At 41.3% G+C, this 20,349-nt stretch overlaps 1 protein-coding gene across 8 annotated transcripts in view; it reads left to right on the top strand.

Moving 5' to 3' along the window:
* Positions 1-20,349, top strand: part of LOC126247424 (parathyroid hormone/parathyroid hormone-related peptide receptor-like) — an 841,770-nt gene that overhangs the window by 783,393 nt on the left and 38,028 nt on the right. For all 8 annotated transcript variants that reach the window (XM_049948480.1, XM_049948483.1, XM_049948486.1 and 5 more), the window contains 3 exons: positions 3,965-4,059; positions 5,226-5,391; positions 9,009-9,171. In XM_049948480.1, coding sequence (XP_049804437.1) covers positions 3,965-4,059; positions 5,226-5,391; positions 9,009-9,171 — 424 coding nt within the window. The remainder of the gene's footprint in view (positions 1-3,964; positions 4,060-5,225; positions 5,392-9,008; positions 9,172-20,349) is intronic.

Genomic DNA, 20,349 nt, shown 5'->3' with positions numbered 1-20,349 from the left:
AATCTTAGCCTGGCATTTGCTTTTCCTGCTATTTGCTATATTTCGTCATTCCACTAAGGATCGCGATAGATAGTTACTCCTAGATATTTTGCGCTTGCTACTGTTTCCAGCAGTATGTCATCAGTATTGCCGTTGTACAGTAATGGACTTCTTTTCTTCTGTAACCCAATATGTTAATTTTTTTAAATTCAGGGTCCACTGTCAGAGCTTGCACCACTCATCAATCCTCTGTAGGCCGTTCTGTAAATGGATACTGCCTTCTACGAACAGTCTTTAATAGTTCCCGACTGTGACCTAGATGATTTATATACACTGTAAACAGTAACGGTACTATCACACTTCTTTGGGCTACTCCGGAAATCGTCTTAAAATTTGTCGATTTTATTCCGTTAAAAGCGACGTGTTGAGTTCCGTCTGTAAGCAAGTCTTGAATACAGTCCCAGGCCTGGTCCGATATTCGGTGAGCTCTCATTCTTTTCACTATATGCCGCGTTCTCCCTTAAGTCGAGGAATAGGGTGTCAACCTGAGAGGCATTGTCTGCAGTGCTATGGGTCTCATGGAGGAACATAGCGAGCAGAGCTTCAAAAGATCTCTGTAATGCTGAATTTATATATTCCCTCTAAGAATAAGATCTTGCTGAACTAGCTTAACTATTGTCATCGTGCACTGTTGTCGAAGTTACTTTGTCCTATTAGTGGAGAAGCATGACACATTTGTGTTAGTTGTTAAATTTAGGAATTACTTTTGATTATAAAGGGTTATTCACAAATACCTCAAAGCGTTTCAGAAGACAACAGTATGCGATCTACAAGACATACAGGAAAATGAAGCATATCAGTAGACACAGAACCGCTTTCATTTATAATAAAAATAAATTCACATTCTCTTACTTCCAAGTTTTAGGAGTCCACATATCACAATATTGCAACATTCTACCCATCTTCTAGCTACTATACGACTATTCGATTGCAGAGCACCCACTGGAAGCAGAAACGTCCATAAAATATCTAGAAGTATGCGTACGGAGCTGTTTAAAGCGGAACGACCACATAAAATTAATTGCAGGAAAGGCAAATGGCAGACATACTCAATGGAACAATCCTAAGGAAATGTAGTCCATCAGCAAAGGAATAGCTTAAAAAAATTCTCGTTCCACCAATGCTTGAATATTACTCGTCATTTTGGCATCAACGGCATGTAGGTTTGATAGAGGAAATGGAGAAGATCCAAAGAGGAGCTGCGTTTCTCGTTGCATGTCCATTTAATAAGCACTAAAGCATCACAGATCATATCAACCAGGAGACGCATTCTGCACTACGGTCTGGTTTACTGTTCAAGTTCCGAGAGCGTGCGTTCCTACAAGAGTCAACAAATATACTGTATCCTCCTACTACACTACTTCATCAAAAGTATCCGGACACCTGGCTGAAAATGACTTACAAGTTCGTGGCGCCCTCCATCGGTATTGCTGGAATTCAGTATGGTGTTAGCCCAACCTTCGCCTCGATGACAGCTTCCTCTTTCGCAGGCATATGTTCAGTCAGGTGCTGGATGGTTTCTTGGGGAATGGCAGCCCATTCTTCACGTCGTGTTGCACTGAGGAGAGGTATCGATGTCGGTCGGTGAGGCCTGGCACGAACTCAGCGTTCCAAAACATCCCAAAGGTGTTCTATAGGATTCAGGTCAGGACTCTGTGCATGCCGGTCCATTACAGGGATGTTATTGTCGCATAACCATTCCGCCACAGGCCGTGCATTTTAAACAGGTGCTCGATCGTGCGAAAAGATGCAATCGCCATCCCCGAATTGCTCTTCAACAGTGGGAGACAAGAAGATGCTTGAAACATTAATGTAGGCCTTTGCTGTGTTAGTGCCACGCCAAACGACAAGGAGTGCAAGCCCCCTCCATGAAAAACACGAACACAGCATTACACCACAGCCTCCGATTTTTACTGTTGGCACTACTCACGCTGACAGATGACGTTGACCGGGCATTCGCTATACCCACACCCCGCCATCGGAACGCCACATTGTGTACCGCGATTCGTCACTCCACACAACGTTTTTCCACTGTTCAATCGTCCAGTGTTTACGCTCCATACACCAAGCGAGGCGTCCTTTGGCATTTACCGGCGTGATATGTGGCTTATGAGTAGCCGCTCGACCATGAAATAAGTTTTCTAACCTCCCGCCTAACTGTCATAGTACTGACAGTGGATCCTGATGCAGTTTGGAATTCCTGTGTGATGTTCTGGATAGATGTGTGTCTATTACACATTACGACCCTCTTCAGCTGTCGGCCGTCTCTGTCAGTCAACAGACGAGGTCGGCCTGTACGCTTTTGCGCTGAACGTGTCCCTTCACGTTTCCACTTCACTATCACATCGGTAACAGTGGACCTAGGGATGTTTAGGAGTGTGGAAATCTCGGGTACAGAGGTACGGCACAAGCGACTCCCACTGACCTGACCATGTTCTAAGTCCATGAGTTCCGCGGAGCGCACATTCCGATCTCTCACCATGTCTAATGACTAATGTGGTCGCTGATATGAAGCACCTGGAAGTAGGTGGCAACACAATGTACCTAAATGAAAAGCGTATGTTGCTTGGGGTGTCCGGATACTTTTGATCACATAGTGTATATCTCACGAAAAGACAAAGAAGATAAAGTCAGATACATACAAGCTTACACGGAGGGTTAACGGCACTCGCTTTTCCCATGAACTATTTGCGACTGAAATAGGAAAGAGGGGAAGCGATAGTAGTACACAAACTGCTCTTCGCCTTATATCGCAAGGTCACATCACATGCAGGACACTGACCGACACCTTTCTTTATTGCTTTAAAAGTTTTTATTCCACGCAGTGTGCTTTCTTATCAACAGACGTTGTGACCTACAAAAACACGGGCACGGTGGGTACTGTGACGTTGCCAGTTTTCGCACATGGTCTTTGTTTAGGCAAAATACACGTCGGCACTGCTGTAGCTTTTTAGGAGCACCATTTATTGAAGGTCGTCGTTCTTAATTCTCTGTACTTCAAATCTATTAGGATATTCGTTAAGATTTACATGGGCTGGCCGCTGATTGCTGCAATCTGGGCAGGATAACTTTCACTTTCGGCATGGTCAGTAACAACAACATGAACTGCCTTTTGCATCGCACCTAAATTATGCTCGTTAAATAATAAGATTTAATCCCACGTTGTTTGAACCTATTAACTGGATTATTGACTGTAACTTCTATTAACTGATCAGTGATCAATAGATGACAAGGTCACCAAGTCGCACCAGTTCAAAGGTGCTTTTATTTCATTGAGTAGGGACAGCAAGAATCAGACATGAATAAACAGGGACTGTGAAACGCATATTGTCTACGGTACTTACGTATAACAAAATATAACGACATTACTTACATGCTTTTCCTCGACAACTCATGGTGATTGTCTAGAAGATTTTTTTTCCTAAATGATGAAACCTTTCTAAAAGCACCGTATGCTGAGAGTCTACGGTGATTTCATTATGTAGAAGTTACACTGAGGCTGTGGACCAATTGTGAATAAAACCTTGAATATTATAACACGTCAAGCAACGTACACGACAATGAAGTAATGCATGCTGAACTAGTGGCATTGGCTTTACTTGAGGAGTTATTCATAGAAGTATTCGTACCTTCATTCTGTCTAGAAGTATGAATTTGCTAATCATATCGTGTATTGCTTGTCTTCCCATATCACTGTTTCTGTTCTCTTTACTGTTCTTTCAACAATAATTCCTCGTGTGCTGCTCCAAACTGAAGGTCCTACATTTCCGTCTACTACTGCATTACGTAGTTTTTGTATTGGTGTATACTGTAAAGATGGTAATGAACCTCGGTTAAGTGAATATATTACTAGAGATGTAATTTTAGTGACTAGTGACAAGAAATACTCTTTTGAGAAAAACGATAACCTTCGCTTTATTTACAGACTTTCCTCCCTGTTGTAACCGACGTTTCCAGAGCTGGGTATAGTATATCTCTGGTGTCACTTATCTTCGCATTCACCATTTTGGCTGCGATCAGGTATGTTACAGTATATAAGCTGAAATAATTAAAACTATGTACTGCGGTAGGGCAAAGCGGGAATGGCTATGTATCATAATATATATTCGACACAACAAGTGTAATTTTATTTCCATGTATAGGTTCATATTGTGAAGATAAATCTTACGTATCACATAAATATTATTGTAATGTATTTGCTTACACAGCAATCTTCAGTGGCCGATGTTATAATAAATTATGACCTTTTTTTGCTTAACTTACTGCTATTAAAGAGTATTTTTGCACGAGACACATTTCACTTTCATTTAAAAAGCATCTTCTGTGGTAATTTTGGAAATATGGACACATGCAATGTCTGTACACTTTGGTGTTTATAGATTCAAAGCAGTAATTCCTTATGAGGTTTATGTACATTTTTCTTGCGGTGTTTTGGCCCCATATTTCTACTAACTTCCTCTATCTTCTACTTTTTCCATCGTTGTTAGCGGAGTTTGTAGTCCAAAGAAATATGGTCTAGCATTCACTCTTGGCAATTTGTCGCCTGTTTTTAAATCACTTTTTCTTACGCTGCACTAGCGTTTTTTCCTCACTTCACGTCGCATTTTAAAAATTCACTTCAGTTCTGATTTTGTTGTGAAGTTTTAGAGCGAATTGAAGTGGAAATAACGCCAACGGAGCGTATGAGAAAGTGGATTAAAAAAAGATGAAAATCTGCCAAGGGTGAATGTGAAGCCAATTTTTTTTCGACCACAATCTCCGCTAACAACGAAGGCAACTGCAAAAGTTAGCAGAGTAAGTAAAAGTGAGGAAAAAACACCGAAAGCAAACTGTACGCTTTGTGAAAACTACTGTTTCTGACCTAAAAAGACCGAAATGTACTCACATTATTTACCCGTATTTCCTGTATGATCGCAGAAGTAGCTTCGTAAATGAATTCGAAACGAGTCTGCCGCAAAACAACTCTTTAACTGCAAAGCACTTAAGATGGAAAATTCGAAAGTAATTAAATGTCATTACTTTGTTGTTTTTCATTGACAAGCAGACTGATTCTTCAACAAAGTGAAACCATCATTTAAATTGCAGTATTTTTATGTATTACTAAACGAAACACAGAGCTGGGAAGAACACTTTTTCAATTTGTTAATCGTTTGCCATTAATTGATTTCTATCTTCATTCATTGCAGGACGTTACGTTGCCCACGTAATATTTTACATATGCATCTATTTGCCTCATTTATTATGAGAGCATTTGTTACAATACTTAAAGATTCACTCTTCGTTCTTTCTGTTGGTCTTCCAAGTAATCTTGTGCAAAGAAGTGGCAAATATTACTTCAACGTACCCGCAGAGGTATGTATGATGGCTTTGAAGCATCCCGTAGTAATACATTACCTTACAAGAAACAGTTTATTGCTCACAATTCATAGCCATTATTACTAATCTCAGGAGTGTTTTGAAAGATTGAGAGTATTAGTCTTAAGTTCTTTAGTACTCATATAATTTATTTTAAAGACGATCGAAAATTCAGAATACCTTCATAAAAGCTATAATATATGAAATGTTAATATAAGTTAAGGGATTGTGCGGAACAAGAGTAACAATAGAGCGCTTTGAATATATATTCCTCTTTAAGTTCCTCTTTAATGAAATTAATTTCTTCATTCCAGTGTCAGGTAAATTCATAACGAAAATTTATTATGCTTCTTCACTTTATTATATGCTAAGGAGTATGAGCATTCGTCGCAGAAAATTCAGATATCTTCACTCTGGCCTAAGCCAGAAGATCATATACTTACCTTGAGCATATAAGATGCTAGATGGCAGTGGATCGTTGGTACTTAAAAATGTAGACCTTCATTCAAGCCTCAGTTTTATGTGCAGCTTGAATTTATGTAAGCCATTGAAAATACATTTTACTAACTGAACTACCTCAATTTAAAAATCACGTAGAAAAACTACAGAAACCAGTCTTCAAATGCAACTTATGTTTCTGAAGGAACGCATAATAAATAAAAAGGCAATAGGTGGATGACGGCAGAATGAAGGAAATATTGCGGTTTGTCTAAATTGTGTGTGGAGAATTTGTTAAAATAGATCAGCGGTTCACATTGTAACATCAAAAATTATTGTGATGATGTTAGCTGACAAAAATTGATAATTGTTGACTGCAGTGAGTGAACTAGTTTTATCGTGTTGTCAAATAATATTGTCATTAGCTCTGCAAATTTTATTTAGTGATAGAGATTTCCTCTTGGGTTTATAACACCAGAATTAAAGGATTACTCCGTTATATTTAACATTTTTGTATATATTTAAACTAATTTCATATCAAATTTAGCTTATTCCAACCTAGGTAGATTATGTTTATTTATGATTTCTGTAGAAAAGACATAAAAGAAGTTTTATGTCATACTTCATGTAAAGGGCACCTAGTGAAGTAAGTGGACGCAAAATAGAAAATGAACTAAAATCGCTTAGTAGTGGAAAGACATCTGAACCATATCCAGAACTTATTAATATTTTTTGTTAAAAATATTAGTAGTCTTGATAGCAATAAAAAATTTCAATTTGCGTATTACTGGTTATAAGGAATTAGCACCTATGTACGACAGCATCGTTACAGACCTTGCTTGCTAAAGAATCACTACCCACGTATACGGCTGGCCATAACACCAACGATACGAAGGGTAGCTCAGATCGTGGTTACTAAGGAATCTGTACTAAGTACACCGTTCGCTACATAATCATTACTAAGTGTAACAGGTTGATAGTGAAAATTAGGTGAAGGCGTGGCTTTTAACGTTTGAAACCATCATAAGACTAATGTCTCTCACTTTCACTATGGTTCGATCACATCATAGGCGAAAAATCATTGGAAACAAATTCTAGAAGGATTGTGAGGAGGTGTTTCCTGCACCTGTGTGCTTCACTTTATTGTGGGTCGCTGGAGCAATGAACGGTACCTAAAGAATGAAAAAAAAAGAAACTAAAATTTTGCTCATAGATTTTTTTTTTTTTTTTTTTTTTTGAGGCCGAACATCTTCCTGCAAAAATCGGCATGGATTCGCAAACAGATATGGCGAAACGCAGCTTACGCTGCTTGTTCATGGGGTTTGGAACGCCTAGAGGAGTGGACAAGTCGCCCAAGATCATGTCGCGTTCCTCAACTCCGAGAAGACATTCCAAACTGTTTCACACTATGGTTTTGTGAACTAAATACGGATTTACCGTTTGTAGGACCATATATAATTCATGATTCCCTTGAAGAGCGAACTCAGCATAGAGCTCTTACTGCGGTTTACCAGCAATCATTCTTCTTGACCACCAGCCACAAGTGAAACAAGGAAGGGTGACACGTTAGTTGTACCAGAAGCACCACATACAGAAAGGTCTAGCTGAAGAGTAGAGATGGAGATCTACTTTTTCTTCTACACTTCGTGGGTTAGACGTTTCTGTTCGTTACAGCTTCGTGGTTCTCTTCAGCGTGTCCTGTGTCGTCATCTGTTTCTTCTTCCTCTCGTTATCTAATTCAACACAACCTTGGTTAATCTGGTAGTTACCATTCTTTGTAAATTGTCAGTCGAGTTCCATCTGTTTCTTAATATTTTGTTACGCACTGGCCCTGCATTTAATTCATTCCCAATATCTTAAATCCTTATCCTATAGACTATATATTCGTGTGTCCTTTAACACTCTATCGATTCAATTTTAGTGAGATGCTACTGATTTGGCACTAAGGCTTCGTTCCCATACATCAGTGTGGGTAAAGCCATTATTTTCTGAAATTTCATTTTCGATTCCTTCCTGACTTTATTTTAAAAAGTTCTTTGAATTGATTCACACACATCTTCAAATTTACTAAAAAGTTTGCTCAACGTTGTTATGTTGCAATTAAGATATTTAAAACTCGATGCTTGTTTTAAAAAAATGTTTTCTAGAAAAATCTTTGGTGTGTCTGGATCGGTTCCCCTGAAACACATAACCTTGTTTCATTAACTGAGATTTTAAAACAGAGATTTACATAGACTATTTATAAATACATTACCTCCGCTAACTGTGTCTCATTTATTTGAACAGAACAGTGTTTGAACATGTTTTATAGATGTAGATACGACTCTACACAATTTCTGTGTGTGTCATCACTTGTTGGTCATTCACGGATTACTATCCAGAGCAGTACAAAATTGGATACATTAGTTTCTGATGCTCATGCCACCAGTGAAAGAAACTTACGCTTAATAACAAAAGTAAAATCATATTTCGCCTACGCTAATCATGTTAATATATTGTAATTGAAATTCACCGATGCAGCGGAATAGGTGTTAGTCGAGTTCTGATACAGACGTGACATGTTGCTGACGAACCTACATAGATCTCAAGATGATAGAGGAACACCAAAAGTAGTCTTATTGCAAAATACATACTAGTAAGACTGTGATACGAGCGACGTATATTTTTTTAAAACTTCAGTACAGCTGTTAAATTTCTCTTGCGACGAATGTGTCGTCTATTGCAATGGAAGTAGTTCTCCAGAAGAACGTATATCAGATTGAATAAAAGCATTGTTTTAAAATTTGTAAGAAGTAGTGCATTGATACATGCTCGTTATAGTTCAGTTCTGATCAAATCTGTAGAATTAAGAAGACTCTGGAAGGTACACATAATTTTTGTAGTGACTCACTCTTCCTAAAATATGAGCTTATGTGAATTACTAGAGGAGAAACAAGAAACAAATTAAAATTGGGTTTTCATTGTACCTCTAAATAGTTAACGTACATTCAATTTCAATGCCTAAAATATGTTACAAACATATGTTTTTTAAAAAATATATAAAACGTAAAATTTAGTTTCGTTATATTTGCACATGCAGTGGTATGGGTTTTGAAATATAGTATATATCTATTTACATAGCAGAAATGTAATTTATTGTATTCAACGTATATTACATGATTTTTGTTTCATTCCAGGGAAATATTTGGGACTGCAAGCTCGTTTTCAGCATTTGGCAATATTTTATAATGGCAAATTATAGCTGGATATTGATGGAAGCTCTCTATCTACATAATTTAATTTTCAATGCACTGTTTTCTGACAGAAGTGGTATTGAACTCTACATCATTTTAGGTTGGGGTATGTACAGACATATCAATGTTCCATACTATTGTAATGAGTTGAGACATATTAAATTTAAGATGCACTACAATAAAACTCTATATTCATTGTATGAATTTATTCCCATATTGGACCACTGACACAAATCCTCCCAGAACTTATTAATCATCTGTGTGATTTTTCAGTGTTTTAATTGTAATTGCTGTGCCATTCTACCAAATTTTATTAAAGGACTTCAACATTGTGCAGTGGCTGAATCAGTTCTTTATTAAATGATTATGATACAAGACGAATTTGTACTAACGTTGATTATCAGTCAACGAACTGTTCTAAACGCAATCCGCTTGTAATATGAACATTCGGTCATTGACCTTCCCTATAACTTTGTAATTAGAGGTTACATGATAGATTCCCTTTCATATGAAATTATGTAATAATCAGTGCAGTAGTTATACAAATGACAGCTGAGAATGAGGGGCACAACTTTAAAGACGCTGAGCCTCGACAACTGCACTGGAATCATCAGGGGCTATGCTTCATATATAACTAAAATTATTTATCTGGTAAAAAATGCCTGTGTCTATTTAGTTACAAGAACACAGGCAGTAATACTAGGGTTGGTCAAAGTTCTACCTTCCCGAAGTCTATAATTATGGAATTAACTTTCCGTCGTTTGCAGATACATTTACGCAGTCCTGGCACACTCTGAAATCCCATTGCAACAGAATCCTAGCAAGCTGCTAGAGGATCCAAGTAAAAAGGTGAAGCCTGTGTCCATTTTGTAGTGCGGTCATTAATTCTAGGCATCAGCGGCAATTTTGTAGCTGTTGTAGCTGTGTCCGGCTAAACTCGAGCCCTAAAAAAAAATTATTAACATATGATATTCCACTTTATCACCTACATGCCCCATTTTGGTGTGGTCCATCAAGCGACGTGCCAGAGTATTCGCCCGGATTTCAATGTGTACCTGGACTGCAGAAACGCATCTCAACATATACAGAAAATATATTGCGTGATTTTAGTTTTTCGTGGTGACATTTAAAAAAATAAGTGAACGTCATAGTTGCTGAAATTAAACGAGACTGAATTCAAAACAGATTAAGGAAAGAATACTGTGAAATGAGTCAGTACGAAGATAAATGAAGAAAAATATTGGAACCTTTTCTGAATTATTAGCTTTAGTCGTTGTAGATCCATGAGTGTAACGACTAGTGAATAATTTCATGGAACGATTGTTTTCATCCCACGAATAAGTGGAAGCGGATAGACTTACAGTCTGTGATATACGTTAAGCAACTTGTGCACAACATATCTGAAATTCAAGAAAAAGAAAGGTAATGTTTAATGTCCTGTCGACAGCGAAGGTCGTAATAGACGGAGCGCAGCAAGGGATGGCGAAGGAAATCGGCCGTGCCCTTTCAAAACAAGCATACCAATATTTGCCTTAGGCGATTCAGCGGAATCAAGACAAACATAAATCAGCATATAGTTTTAGAAAGTGGTGCCACACAGCTCTTATAGTTTTGAAAAATATCATACTATCGCCTTGAGCGCCTCTTAAAATATTTTATACACCCAACCAGATTCAGTTATCTGACCATCATCAGGTTCTATAAATTATTCACAGCATCATATTAGGTGAAATATAAAATCGTTAAGTTCAGGTGATAAAAACATGAATAATACACCGTTATCATATGGTAATATAAATTCCGTCCTCAGTCTATAAATATAGCGCAGTTTTTATAGATTGGCGATGTAATTTATAATACCAGAATGGGATTTTCACTCTGCAGCGGAGTGTGCGCTGATATGAAACTTCCTGGCAGATTAAAACTGTGTGCCCGACCGAGACTCGAACTCGGGACCTTTGCCTTTCGCGGGAAAGTGTTCTACCATCTGAGCTACCGAAGCACGACTCACGCCCGCTCCCCACAGCTTTACTTCTGCCAGTATCTCGTCTCCTACATTCCAAACTTTACAGAAGTCGGGCACACAGTTTTAATGTGCCAGGAAGTTTCATATCAGCGCACACTCTGCTGCAGAGTGAAAATCTCATTCTGGAAACATCTTCCAGGCTGTGGCTACGCCATGTCTCCGCAATATCCTTTCTTTCAGGAGTGCTAGTTCTGCAAGGTTCGCAGGAGAGATTCTGTGAAGTTTTAAAGGTAGGAGACGAGATACTGGCAGAAGTAAAGCTATGGGGACCGGGTGTGAGTCGTGCTTCGGTAGCTCAGATGGTAGAGCACTTGCCCGCGAAAGGCAAAGGTCCAGATTTCAAGTCTCGGTCGGGCACACAGTTTTAATCTGCCAGGAAGTTTTAATTTATACGTTATGATATACTATTCATATGATGTACTATTCATGAATATATCACAAGACTATAACGATTTGCCGGCCGGTGTGGCCGAGCGGTTCTAGGCGCTTCAGTCTGGAACCGCGCGACCGCTACGGTCGCAGGTTCGAATCCTGCCTCGTGCATGGATGTGTTTAATGTCCTTAGGTTAGTTAGGTTTAAGTAGTTTTAAGTTCTAGGGGACTAATGACCTCAGATGTTAAGTCCCATAGTGCTCAGAGCCATTTGAACCATTTGAACTATAACGATTTTATATTTCGCCTAACATTATGCTACGAATACTTTTATGACGACGATGGTCAGACGACTGACATTGGTTATATCAATAAAGTGTTTGACCAGTAGCTCAAGACCATAATACGACATTTTTCAAATCATGCATCTCGTTGGCCGGACGCGGATTTGATCCGTCGTCATCCCGAGTGGGAGTCCAATTTGCGAACTACTGCTCTTCCTTGTTCGGTGGAAATCAACAAAACAGGTGACAGAACACCACAACTGAACTCATTGTGCAAATCTGTCCCGTATGTGTCCTTCTAAGAGACTGCAGAGTAAGTTATTTAACTGTTTCGGCGTTACTACAATCAAAGATTATCAGAATTTGTTTTCAATCTGCTACGGAGTGTGCGCAGTATGGAAACTCTGTAGCAGAACCAGGGCTCGAACCCGCACCATTACCTCTTGCAGGCAACGCTCCTACCTACTAAGCTATCCACGCACGTCTCGCAACTCGCCCGCAAAAGTTCGCTTCGAGCATTACCTCTCTCCTAATTTCCAAAAGGGTTGCCGCTTACCGAAATGATTACTCTAAAGTCTAGTGGTGAAAGGATAGTTCTCATTCCGCCATCTTTTTAGACGATGACGTCTTGGATCATGGACACAATCGTTCATTCTGCATTGGTTGCACGCTGTTATGAAATTGATTTTTAAGGTATGTAGTGGACTGGTGCCCTAAACTGCACCATCGTTTTAACCGACTGAGTTGGGCTGATTGACAGAAGCCGTAGTGAGACCCGAATGAGATGGGGCGGTGGCCAAGGCAATGGACACAATTCGGGAATTCTTTGTTCTTCCATCACGAACAGGGGACATCGGCTGGTTAAGTAATTGTCAGCGTCAATGTATTTCCGCAACAACCGTGTAACTTAAGATGTTGTTGTATTTTATTTTCAAAGCTACCAGTTTCAGCACTTCACTATGCCATCTTCAGGCGTTTGGAGAGATGCATATGGGGCCTGAAGATGGCATAGTGAAACGTTCAAACTCGTAGCCCTCAACACAAAATAAAATAACATATTATGTAACGCGGCGACTGGTGAATTTCATTGACCTTGACAATCACTTCGGGAAGGGTGGGGACAGAATGCTAGTCCAACTAAACACATATACACAGATGAGCCAAAACAGTCTTCATATCATAGTGTTCGGCATATGGAAGGTAATACAGCACCAATTCTGCGTGGGTTTGGTTCTATAAGACCTTGCTAGGTTTCCGTGGTTATGTGGTACCAGACGTTTATGCACAGCTCACGTATCACACGTTTCCCTTAAAGAGCCTGTGGTTTGTGGCCATGAAACTGGCGCCTGGTCCTAGAAGTGTACCATCGATTTCAGATTAGCCGTATTTAGTGGTCAAGACATATAACGCGAGTTCGCCATCGTGCTCCTCAAACCACTGTCGAACAAATCTGACCTCCCGAGACGGACAGTTATACTGCTGGAAAATGGCGAAGCCCTCGAGGAAGACATGAAGGGTGAAGGAAAGCAGGTGATACGCAATAATCTTCACGTAGTCCACAGATGTCATGGTGCCTTCGACTACTACCATAGGTACCATGGAAAACGTAGGTGAATGTCCCCCACTGCACAGTACAACGTTTTTCATAAATACCTGTGGTGTATCAGAAAGACATACGAGGGGGGTTTAGTAAGTGATGTAACACTTTTTTTATCGGCGTGTTTAGTTTGAAGAAATGCGGAATTGGTTGTGGCATATGGTGGAATATTTCCGCCTCACCCCCCATAGTTTCATGAAATTCCGATAGATGGCGGCGCTATACGTACCCATCAAAACACCGGTTCGTTGGCTAGAGCGCCTCTCCAAGTTCCTACTCCAAATACGCAACGCACTGTACTAGCAGCGCGCACCACTTAGGGCAATCGTGGCAATATATCAATATATGTGGACAAATAATCCGCTCATTATTGCCACAGGTAATAGTGCGTGCAGATAGGAAACTTAACATACAGATATGGAAAGGAAACTGCCGTCGTTACGCAAGCATGCGCGTTCCACTCGCGTATTGACGTTTGCTGCGTTGCTAACGGTACCCTTATTAGTACCTGTCACGTAAGATAAAAACCTCTAGAACTACACTGTTCACTGATATGTATCTATTTCCTATATATATTGCAGTTTTCGCGCAGTTGTCTTCTGGATCCCCAAGGTACCGGGTAGTTATAATTCAAGTACAGCTACCCAGGGAGTTCCAGTGTGGGCTGTAATTATCGTCTGGCAATGCAACTTGGTTTATATGCCATTGCGTTAATGTGGAACCGACTTCCGCTGGAAAGAATTAGTTCCAATTTCGCCCGCCAGTGCAATCCTAGTGCTGTAAATGCAAGAAATTTTCCCATATTTGATGCTTCTGGAACGGGCCGTGAACAGAAAAGGTTAAACAAGCGATAAAGGCAAAATTTTGATTTTATTACCAACCGTTGCTCACTCAGCTTGTTCAACACGAGCACCAGAGACATCGACGAGATGCTGCATTCGTAAAACGGAGTGATCATCAGTTGCTCTCAGCAGTTCCCGTTCAATCTGAATAACGTGTTCCTATATACTGATCTAAAGATCAGGTAGAGACCAAATGCGTCCCTGATAAACGCATTCTTTTAGATATCCCCAGAGCCAAACCTCACAATGGTTAAGATCAGGTATTCTTCCAGACCATGTATCTGAAAAACCGCTGGAGATAACTTGGCTATGGAAGGTAACAATATGCAGATGTTTCACCTGGTCTTGTAGAGCAGGAATCTCGTGCTGTACATGGAGGCCTTAATAACGTACAGGCCTCAAGATATACCTGACACCGGACAGGTCCTCTGCGCTCTTGTGAAGCAAGAATCACACTCTGTACAAGGAGGCCTCGATAAAGTACAGAGTTCACTATACACCTATCAGACCTTCTAGGTGTTCTCTTCAAAGACGAACGGACCCAGAATAACTATGCTTTTGGATCCACACCACACAGTCACCAAAACGGCGAGTGCAATGGCTCTTCGTGCACAATATGCAGTTTAACAGTAGCCTAAATTCAGCAATTCTCTGTGTTCACTGTACCCTGTAGCGCACACAGAACATTGCTCGGGCACATCCCATCAACTTTGATCTGTAACAGAAATCTAAGAACAAATTCAGAACGTTTCTGCGGATCATGAAGTTTCAGTTAGTGCACCGCCTGGATCTTGTATGGATGTTGTTGTGATCTTCAGTCAAGAGACTGGTTTGATGCAGCCATCCATGCCACTCTATCCTCCACAAGCTTCTTCATCTCCAACTAACTACTGCAATCTATATCCTTCTGAATATGCTTGCGCATTCATCTCTTGTTCTCCCTCTATGATTTTTACCCTCCACGCTACCCTTCAGTGCTAAACTGGTGATACCTTGATGCTTCAGAACGTGCCCAACCAATCGACCCTTTCTTCTAGTCAAGCTGTGCCACAAATTCCTCTTATCCCCAATTCTATTCAGTACCTTTTCATTACTTACGAATTCTACCCATCTAAACTTCAGCTTCTTCGGTAGCACCAAATTTCAAAAGCTTCTATTCCCTTCTTATCTAAATAGTTTATCGTCCATGTCTAACTTCCATATATGGCTACACTCCATACAAATATTTTCACAAATAACTTTCTGACAATTAAATCTATACTCGATGTTAACAAATTTCTCTTCTTCAGAAACACTTTCATTGTCATTGCCAATCTACATTTTATATCCTCCCTACTTCGACTATCATCAATTATTTTGCTCACCACGTAGTAAAACTCATCTATTATTTTAAGTGTCTCATTTCCTAATTTAATTCCTTCAGCATCACACGATTTAATTCGACTACATTCCATTATCTACGTTTTGCTTTTGTTGATGTTCATCTCATATCCTTCTTTTAAGACACTGTCAATTCCGTTCAAATGCCAAACCCACGCAGAATCGGTGCTGTATTACCTTCCATATGTCGAACACTATCTGACAATTTAACAACTGGTTTCTAAATCTCTGTCTTACCAATATATAAGTTATCTGAAACCTTCCAGTGTCTTTAGGCCTCTTCCTCGTATACAAGCTTTGTACTTGATTTTTAAACCAAGTGTCAGCTATAATTAAGTTATACTCTGTGCAGAATTCTACCAGGCAGCTTCCTGTTTCATTCCTTACCCCCATTCCATATTCACCTACAACTTTTCCTTGTCTTCCTTTACCTACTATCGAATTCCCGTCAGCCATGACTACTAAATTTTCGTTTCCCTTCATTATCTGTATAATTTCTTTTATATCAACATACATTTCTTCAATCTCTTCGTCGTCTGCGTAGCTAGTTGGCATGTAAACTTGTACTACTGTGCTAGGCGTGGGCTTCGTCTCTATCTTGGCTGCAATAATGCGTTCACTATGCTGTTCGTAGTAGCTTACCCGCTATCCTGTTCTTTTATTCATTACTGAACCTACTCCTACGTTACCCCTAATTGATTTTGTATGTATAACCCTTAGTCACCTGACCAGAAGTCTTGTTCCTCGCCGAGCGGGATTCGCCGAGCGGTCTCAGGCGCTGAAGTCATGGACTGTGCGGCTGGTCCCGGCGGAGGTTCGAGTCCTCCCTCGGGCATGGTTTTGTGTGTTTGTCCTTAGGATAATTTAGGTTAAGTAGTGTGTAAGCTTAGGGACTGATGACCTTCTTAGCAGTTAAGTCCCATAATATTTCACAAACATTTTTCTTGTTCCTCCTGCCACCAAAGTTCACTACTTCTCTCTATATCTAACTTTAACCTATCCATTTCCCTTTTTAAATTTTCTAACCTACCTACCCGATTAAGATATCTGACATTCCACGCTCCAATCCTGATAACTACGTCCCCCTGAGTAGTCCACGCCATGAGATCCGAATGGTTGACTATTTTATCTCCGGAATATTTTACCAAAGAGGACGCCATCATCATTTAACCATACAGTAAAGCTGCATGCCATCGTGAAAAATTACGGCTGTAGTTTCCCCTTGCTTTCAGCCGTTCGCAGTACCAACACAGCAAGGCCGATTTGGTTAGTGTTACAAGGCCAGATCAGTCAATCATCCAGACTGTTGCCCCTGCAACAACTGAAAAAACTGCTGCCTCTCTTTAGGAACCATACGTTTGTCTGGCCGCTCAACAGACACCCTTCCTTTGTGGTTTGTGTCTGGTCGGCTACTCGTGGTTTCACGATTCTTCAAATGCTATCCGTAGATACCCACAGCTGTAGCATGAGAATGGCTTCGTCGTTTCGAAGTACCGGGCCATTGTCTTTTGAGTCGCTAATATCAGTGGATTTCCCTCTTTGCGCTCCCAATCGTTGCTAGAACGATTCGTTATTCTCTTTCATATATAAAAATTCTAGGAGCCATTCAGTCGCCGGCCGAAGTAGCCGTGCGGTTAAAGGCGCTGCAGTCTGGAACCGCAAGACCGCTACGGTCGCAGGTTCGAATCCTGCCTCGGGCATGGATGTTTGTGATGTCCTTAGGTTAGTTAGGTTTAACTAGTTCTAAGTTCTAGGGGACTAATGACCTCAGCAGTTGAGTCCCATAGTGCTCAGAGCCATTTGAACCATTTTTGCCATTCAGTCTCGCTTTGTACAATCGTCACAGTAGTTTTGACTCATCACTGACTCCCTGAATCGATTGCTACGAATGCTGACTGGTTCTTTCAAAGAGGGTTTGTAATTTCCTTCTGTGTGCAATATGATAGGTCACTGAATGCGGTGGTGCAGAGATAAGACACTGGACTAGCTTTCTGTGGTTTCGTTACATCGAGTAAGGCAAATGACGGGGGACGGTTCCTTTAAAACGAACGTGGTTGATTTTCTTACCCATCTTTTCCCAATCCGGGCACTACGCTACCTACAACGAGGTCATCGATGAGGGGCTTTGAGCCCTAAACTTGCTTGCACCGTTCCTTCTAGTGCGTAGCCATTGTTCATGAAATGTATTCCCAGATGTGAATATGAACCACCTCCAGCTGCATAAACTTCCAGAGGTATAATGGAATCATAGGAATAAAAATATATGCCGCACTCGAACTCGAACCGGATATCCCACTTTACGCCAGCGGTCCCTTAATCGCATCGGTTATCCGAGCATGACTCACCGCCAGACCCAAACTCCCATACGTCGTCGTCCATGTGTCATACCTGCACTCGTACATCTCACTGATATTATTCCTATACAGAGGAGATATTTATAAGTCGCAATCCCGGTATCTGCCGGTAAACAAAAAATTGCAATGCCTGTGTCGTCAAAAAGTGCGGTACAGTGTCCCTTCGGACATATACACTCCTGGAAATTGAAATAAGAACACCGTGAATTCATTGTCCCAGGAAGGGGAAACTTTATTGACACATTCCTGGGGTCAGATACATCACATGATCACACTGACAGAACCACAGGCACATAGACACAGGCAACAGAGCATGCACAATGTCGGCACTAGTACAGTGTATATCCACCTTTCGCAGCAATGCAGGCTGCTATTCTCCCATGGAGACGATCGTAGAGATGCTGGATGTAGTCCTGTGGAACGGCTTGCCATGCCATTTCCACCTGGCGCCTCAGTTGGACCAGCATTCGTGCTGGACGTGCAGACCGCGTGAGACGACGCTTCATCCAGTCCCAAACATGCTCAACGGGGGACAGATCCGGAGATCTTGCTGGCCAGGGTAGTTGACTTACACCTTCTAGAGCACGTTGGGTGGCACGGGATACATGCGGACGTGCATTGTCCTGTTGGAACAGCAAGTTCCCTTGCCGGTCTAGGAATGGTAGAACGATGGGTTCGATGACGGTTTGGATGTACCGTGCACTATTCAGTGTCCCCTCGACGATCACCAGTGGTGTACGGCCAGTGTAGGAGATCGCTCCCCACACCATGATGCCGGGTGTTGGCCCTGTGTGCCTCGGTCGTATGCAGTCCTGATTGTGGCGCTCACCTGCACGGCGCCAAACACGCATACGACCATCATTGGCACCAAGGCAGAAGCGACTCTCATCGCTGAAGACGACACGTCTCCATTCGTCCCTCCATTCACGCCTGCCGCGACACCACTGGAGCCGGGCTACACGATGTTGGGGCGTGAGCGGAAGACGGCCTAACGGTGTGCGGGACCGTAGCCCAGCTTCATGGAGACGGTTGCGAATGGTCCTCGCTGATACCCCAGGAGCAACAGTGTCCCTAATTTGCTGGGAAGTGGCGGTGCGGTCCCATACGGCACTGTGTAGGATCCTACGGTCTTGGCGTGCATCCGTGCGTCGCTGCGGTCCGGTCCCAGGTCGACGGGCACGTGCACCTTCCGCCGACCACTGGCGACAACATCGATGTACTGTGGAGAACTCACGCCCCACGTGTTGAGCAATTCGGAGGTACGTCCACCCGGCCTCCCGCATGCCCACTATACGCCCTCGCTCAAAGTCCGTCAACTGCACATTAGAGATGGGCAAAACTGTTCTTTTCAGAGATTGGATCAGAACTGTTCACTCCCTGAAATGAATTAGCTGTTTTTCATGACTCACCACTCATTTACAAAAGAAAATAAATGAAAGGCACATTGCCCTTTAAACTTGGTTTATTCCAGTACTATACCTGTATTTTGATCTTATTTGATCCTATTTTGAAGTAACATAGATAATGAGTAAGAATTTTGTATTGTTTATTGAAATTCCACGATATGACAAAGTTTTTGATTATTGATTTATTTTGCACTAGCGTGGTTTTTTGGGTGATCGGAAAATGTTGTAGCTTGAGATTTACATTAACAATATATTTGGCTATAATGTATTAAAATTTCATTAACCTCATACAAATACATCGCAAGCCATATATTTTTCCTTTCGAAGACGCCTAAAATCGCAAAATCCGTACCAGAATAAGAAAAAAAAATATAAATTTGACTGTAAAACGAAAGTGCTGCATATAGCCTTACGCAGAATAAAACAAGGAAAATATTGGTGTATCACATTTTGCGATACGTTTATCGGTTCGCTCGTAATTAAAGCGTAAATTCGAGTGTCCATAATAAAAATCCTATAGTAAGAGTAGTCATCAGGAACCTAATCTAATCAGTTTAAACAAATAAAAATAAAATAAAAACAATTGATGTATACATAACATAATAATGTAATATACATAGCGGTATTACTACGAAGAACAATATCCAGTGGGGACAACGATGCAGAGGCGCTGAGTCGAGCAGGTCGAGCCGCGAGCTGTATTACTGCGTGAGCTGAGACCGCAGAGACCAGAGTGACACCAGAGCCGCTTTGCTCGACGCTCTGGCTAGAGCCGAGACGGTGGGGTGAGCGTTGAGCGGGCGAGTTCCGAGGGTGGGGGGAGCTCACCCGCTCCGATACAAATCGTCCGCTCCCTTGCGAGCAGGTTTTTGCAAGTAGTTCCTATGTTATCCGCTAGGTGGCTCTCTGTCCTGTTGCTGGCATCAACTGCCCAGAGGGCAGGACGTGCGACTGAAACGATCGCCGACAGAGTGCGATGCGAAGTTAAGCTGCGCCAGACACTGCACAGTGCACACGGCAGAC

This window comes from Schistocerca nitens, chromosome 1 (genome assembly GCF_023898315.1).
Source record: "Schistocerca nitens isolate TAMUIC-IGC-003100 chromosome 1, iqSchNite1.1, whole genome shotgun sequence".
Taxonomy (NCBI): domain Eukaryota; kingdom Metazoa; phylum Arthropoda; class Insecta; order Orthoptera; family Acrididae; genus Schistocerca; species Schistocerca nitens.
Note: the sequence above shows the minus strand (reverse complement) of the source record. Positions and strands in the feature narration are given on the sequence as shown.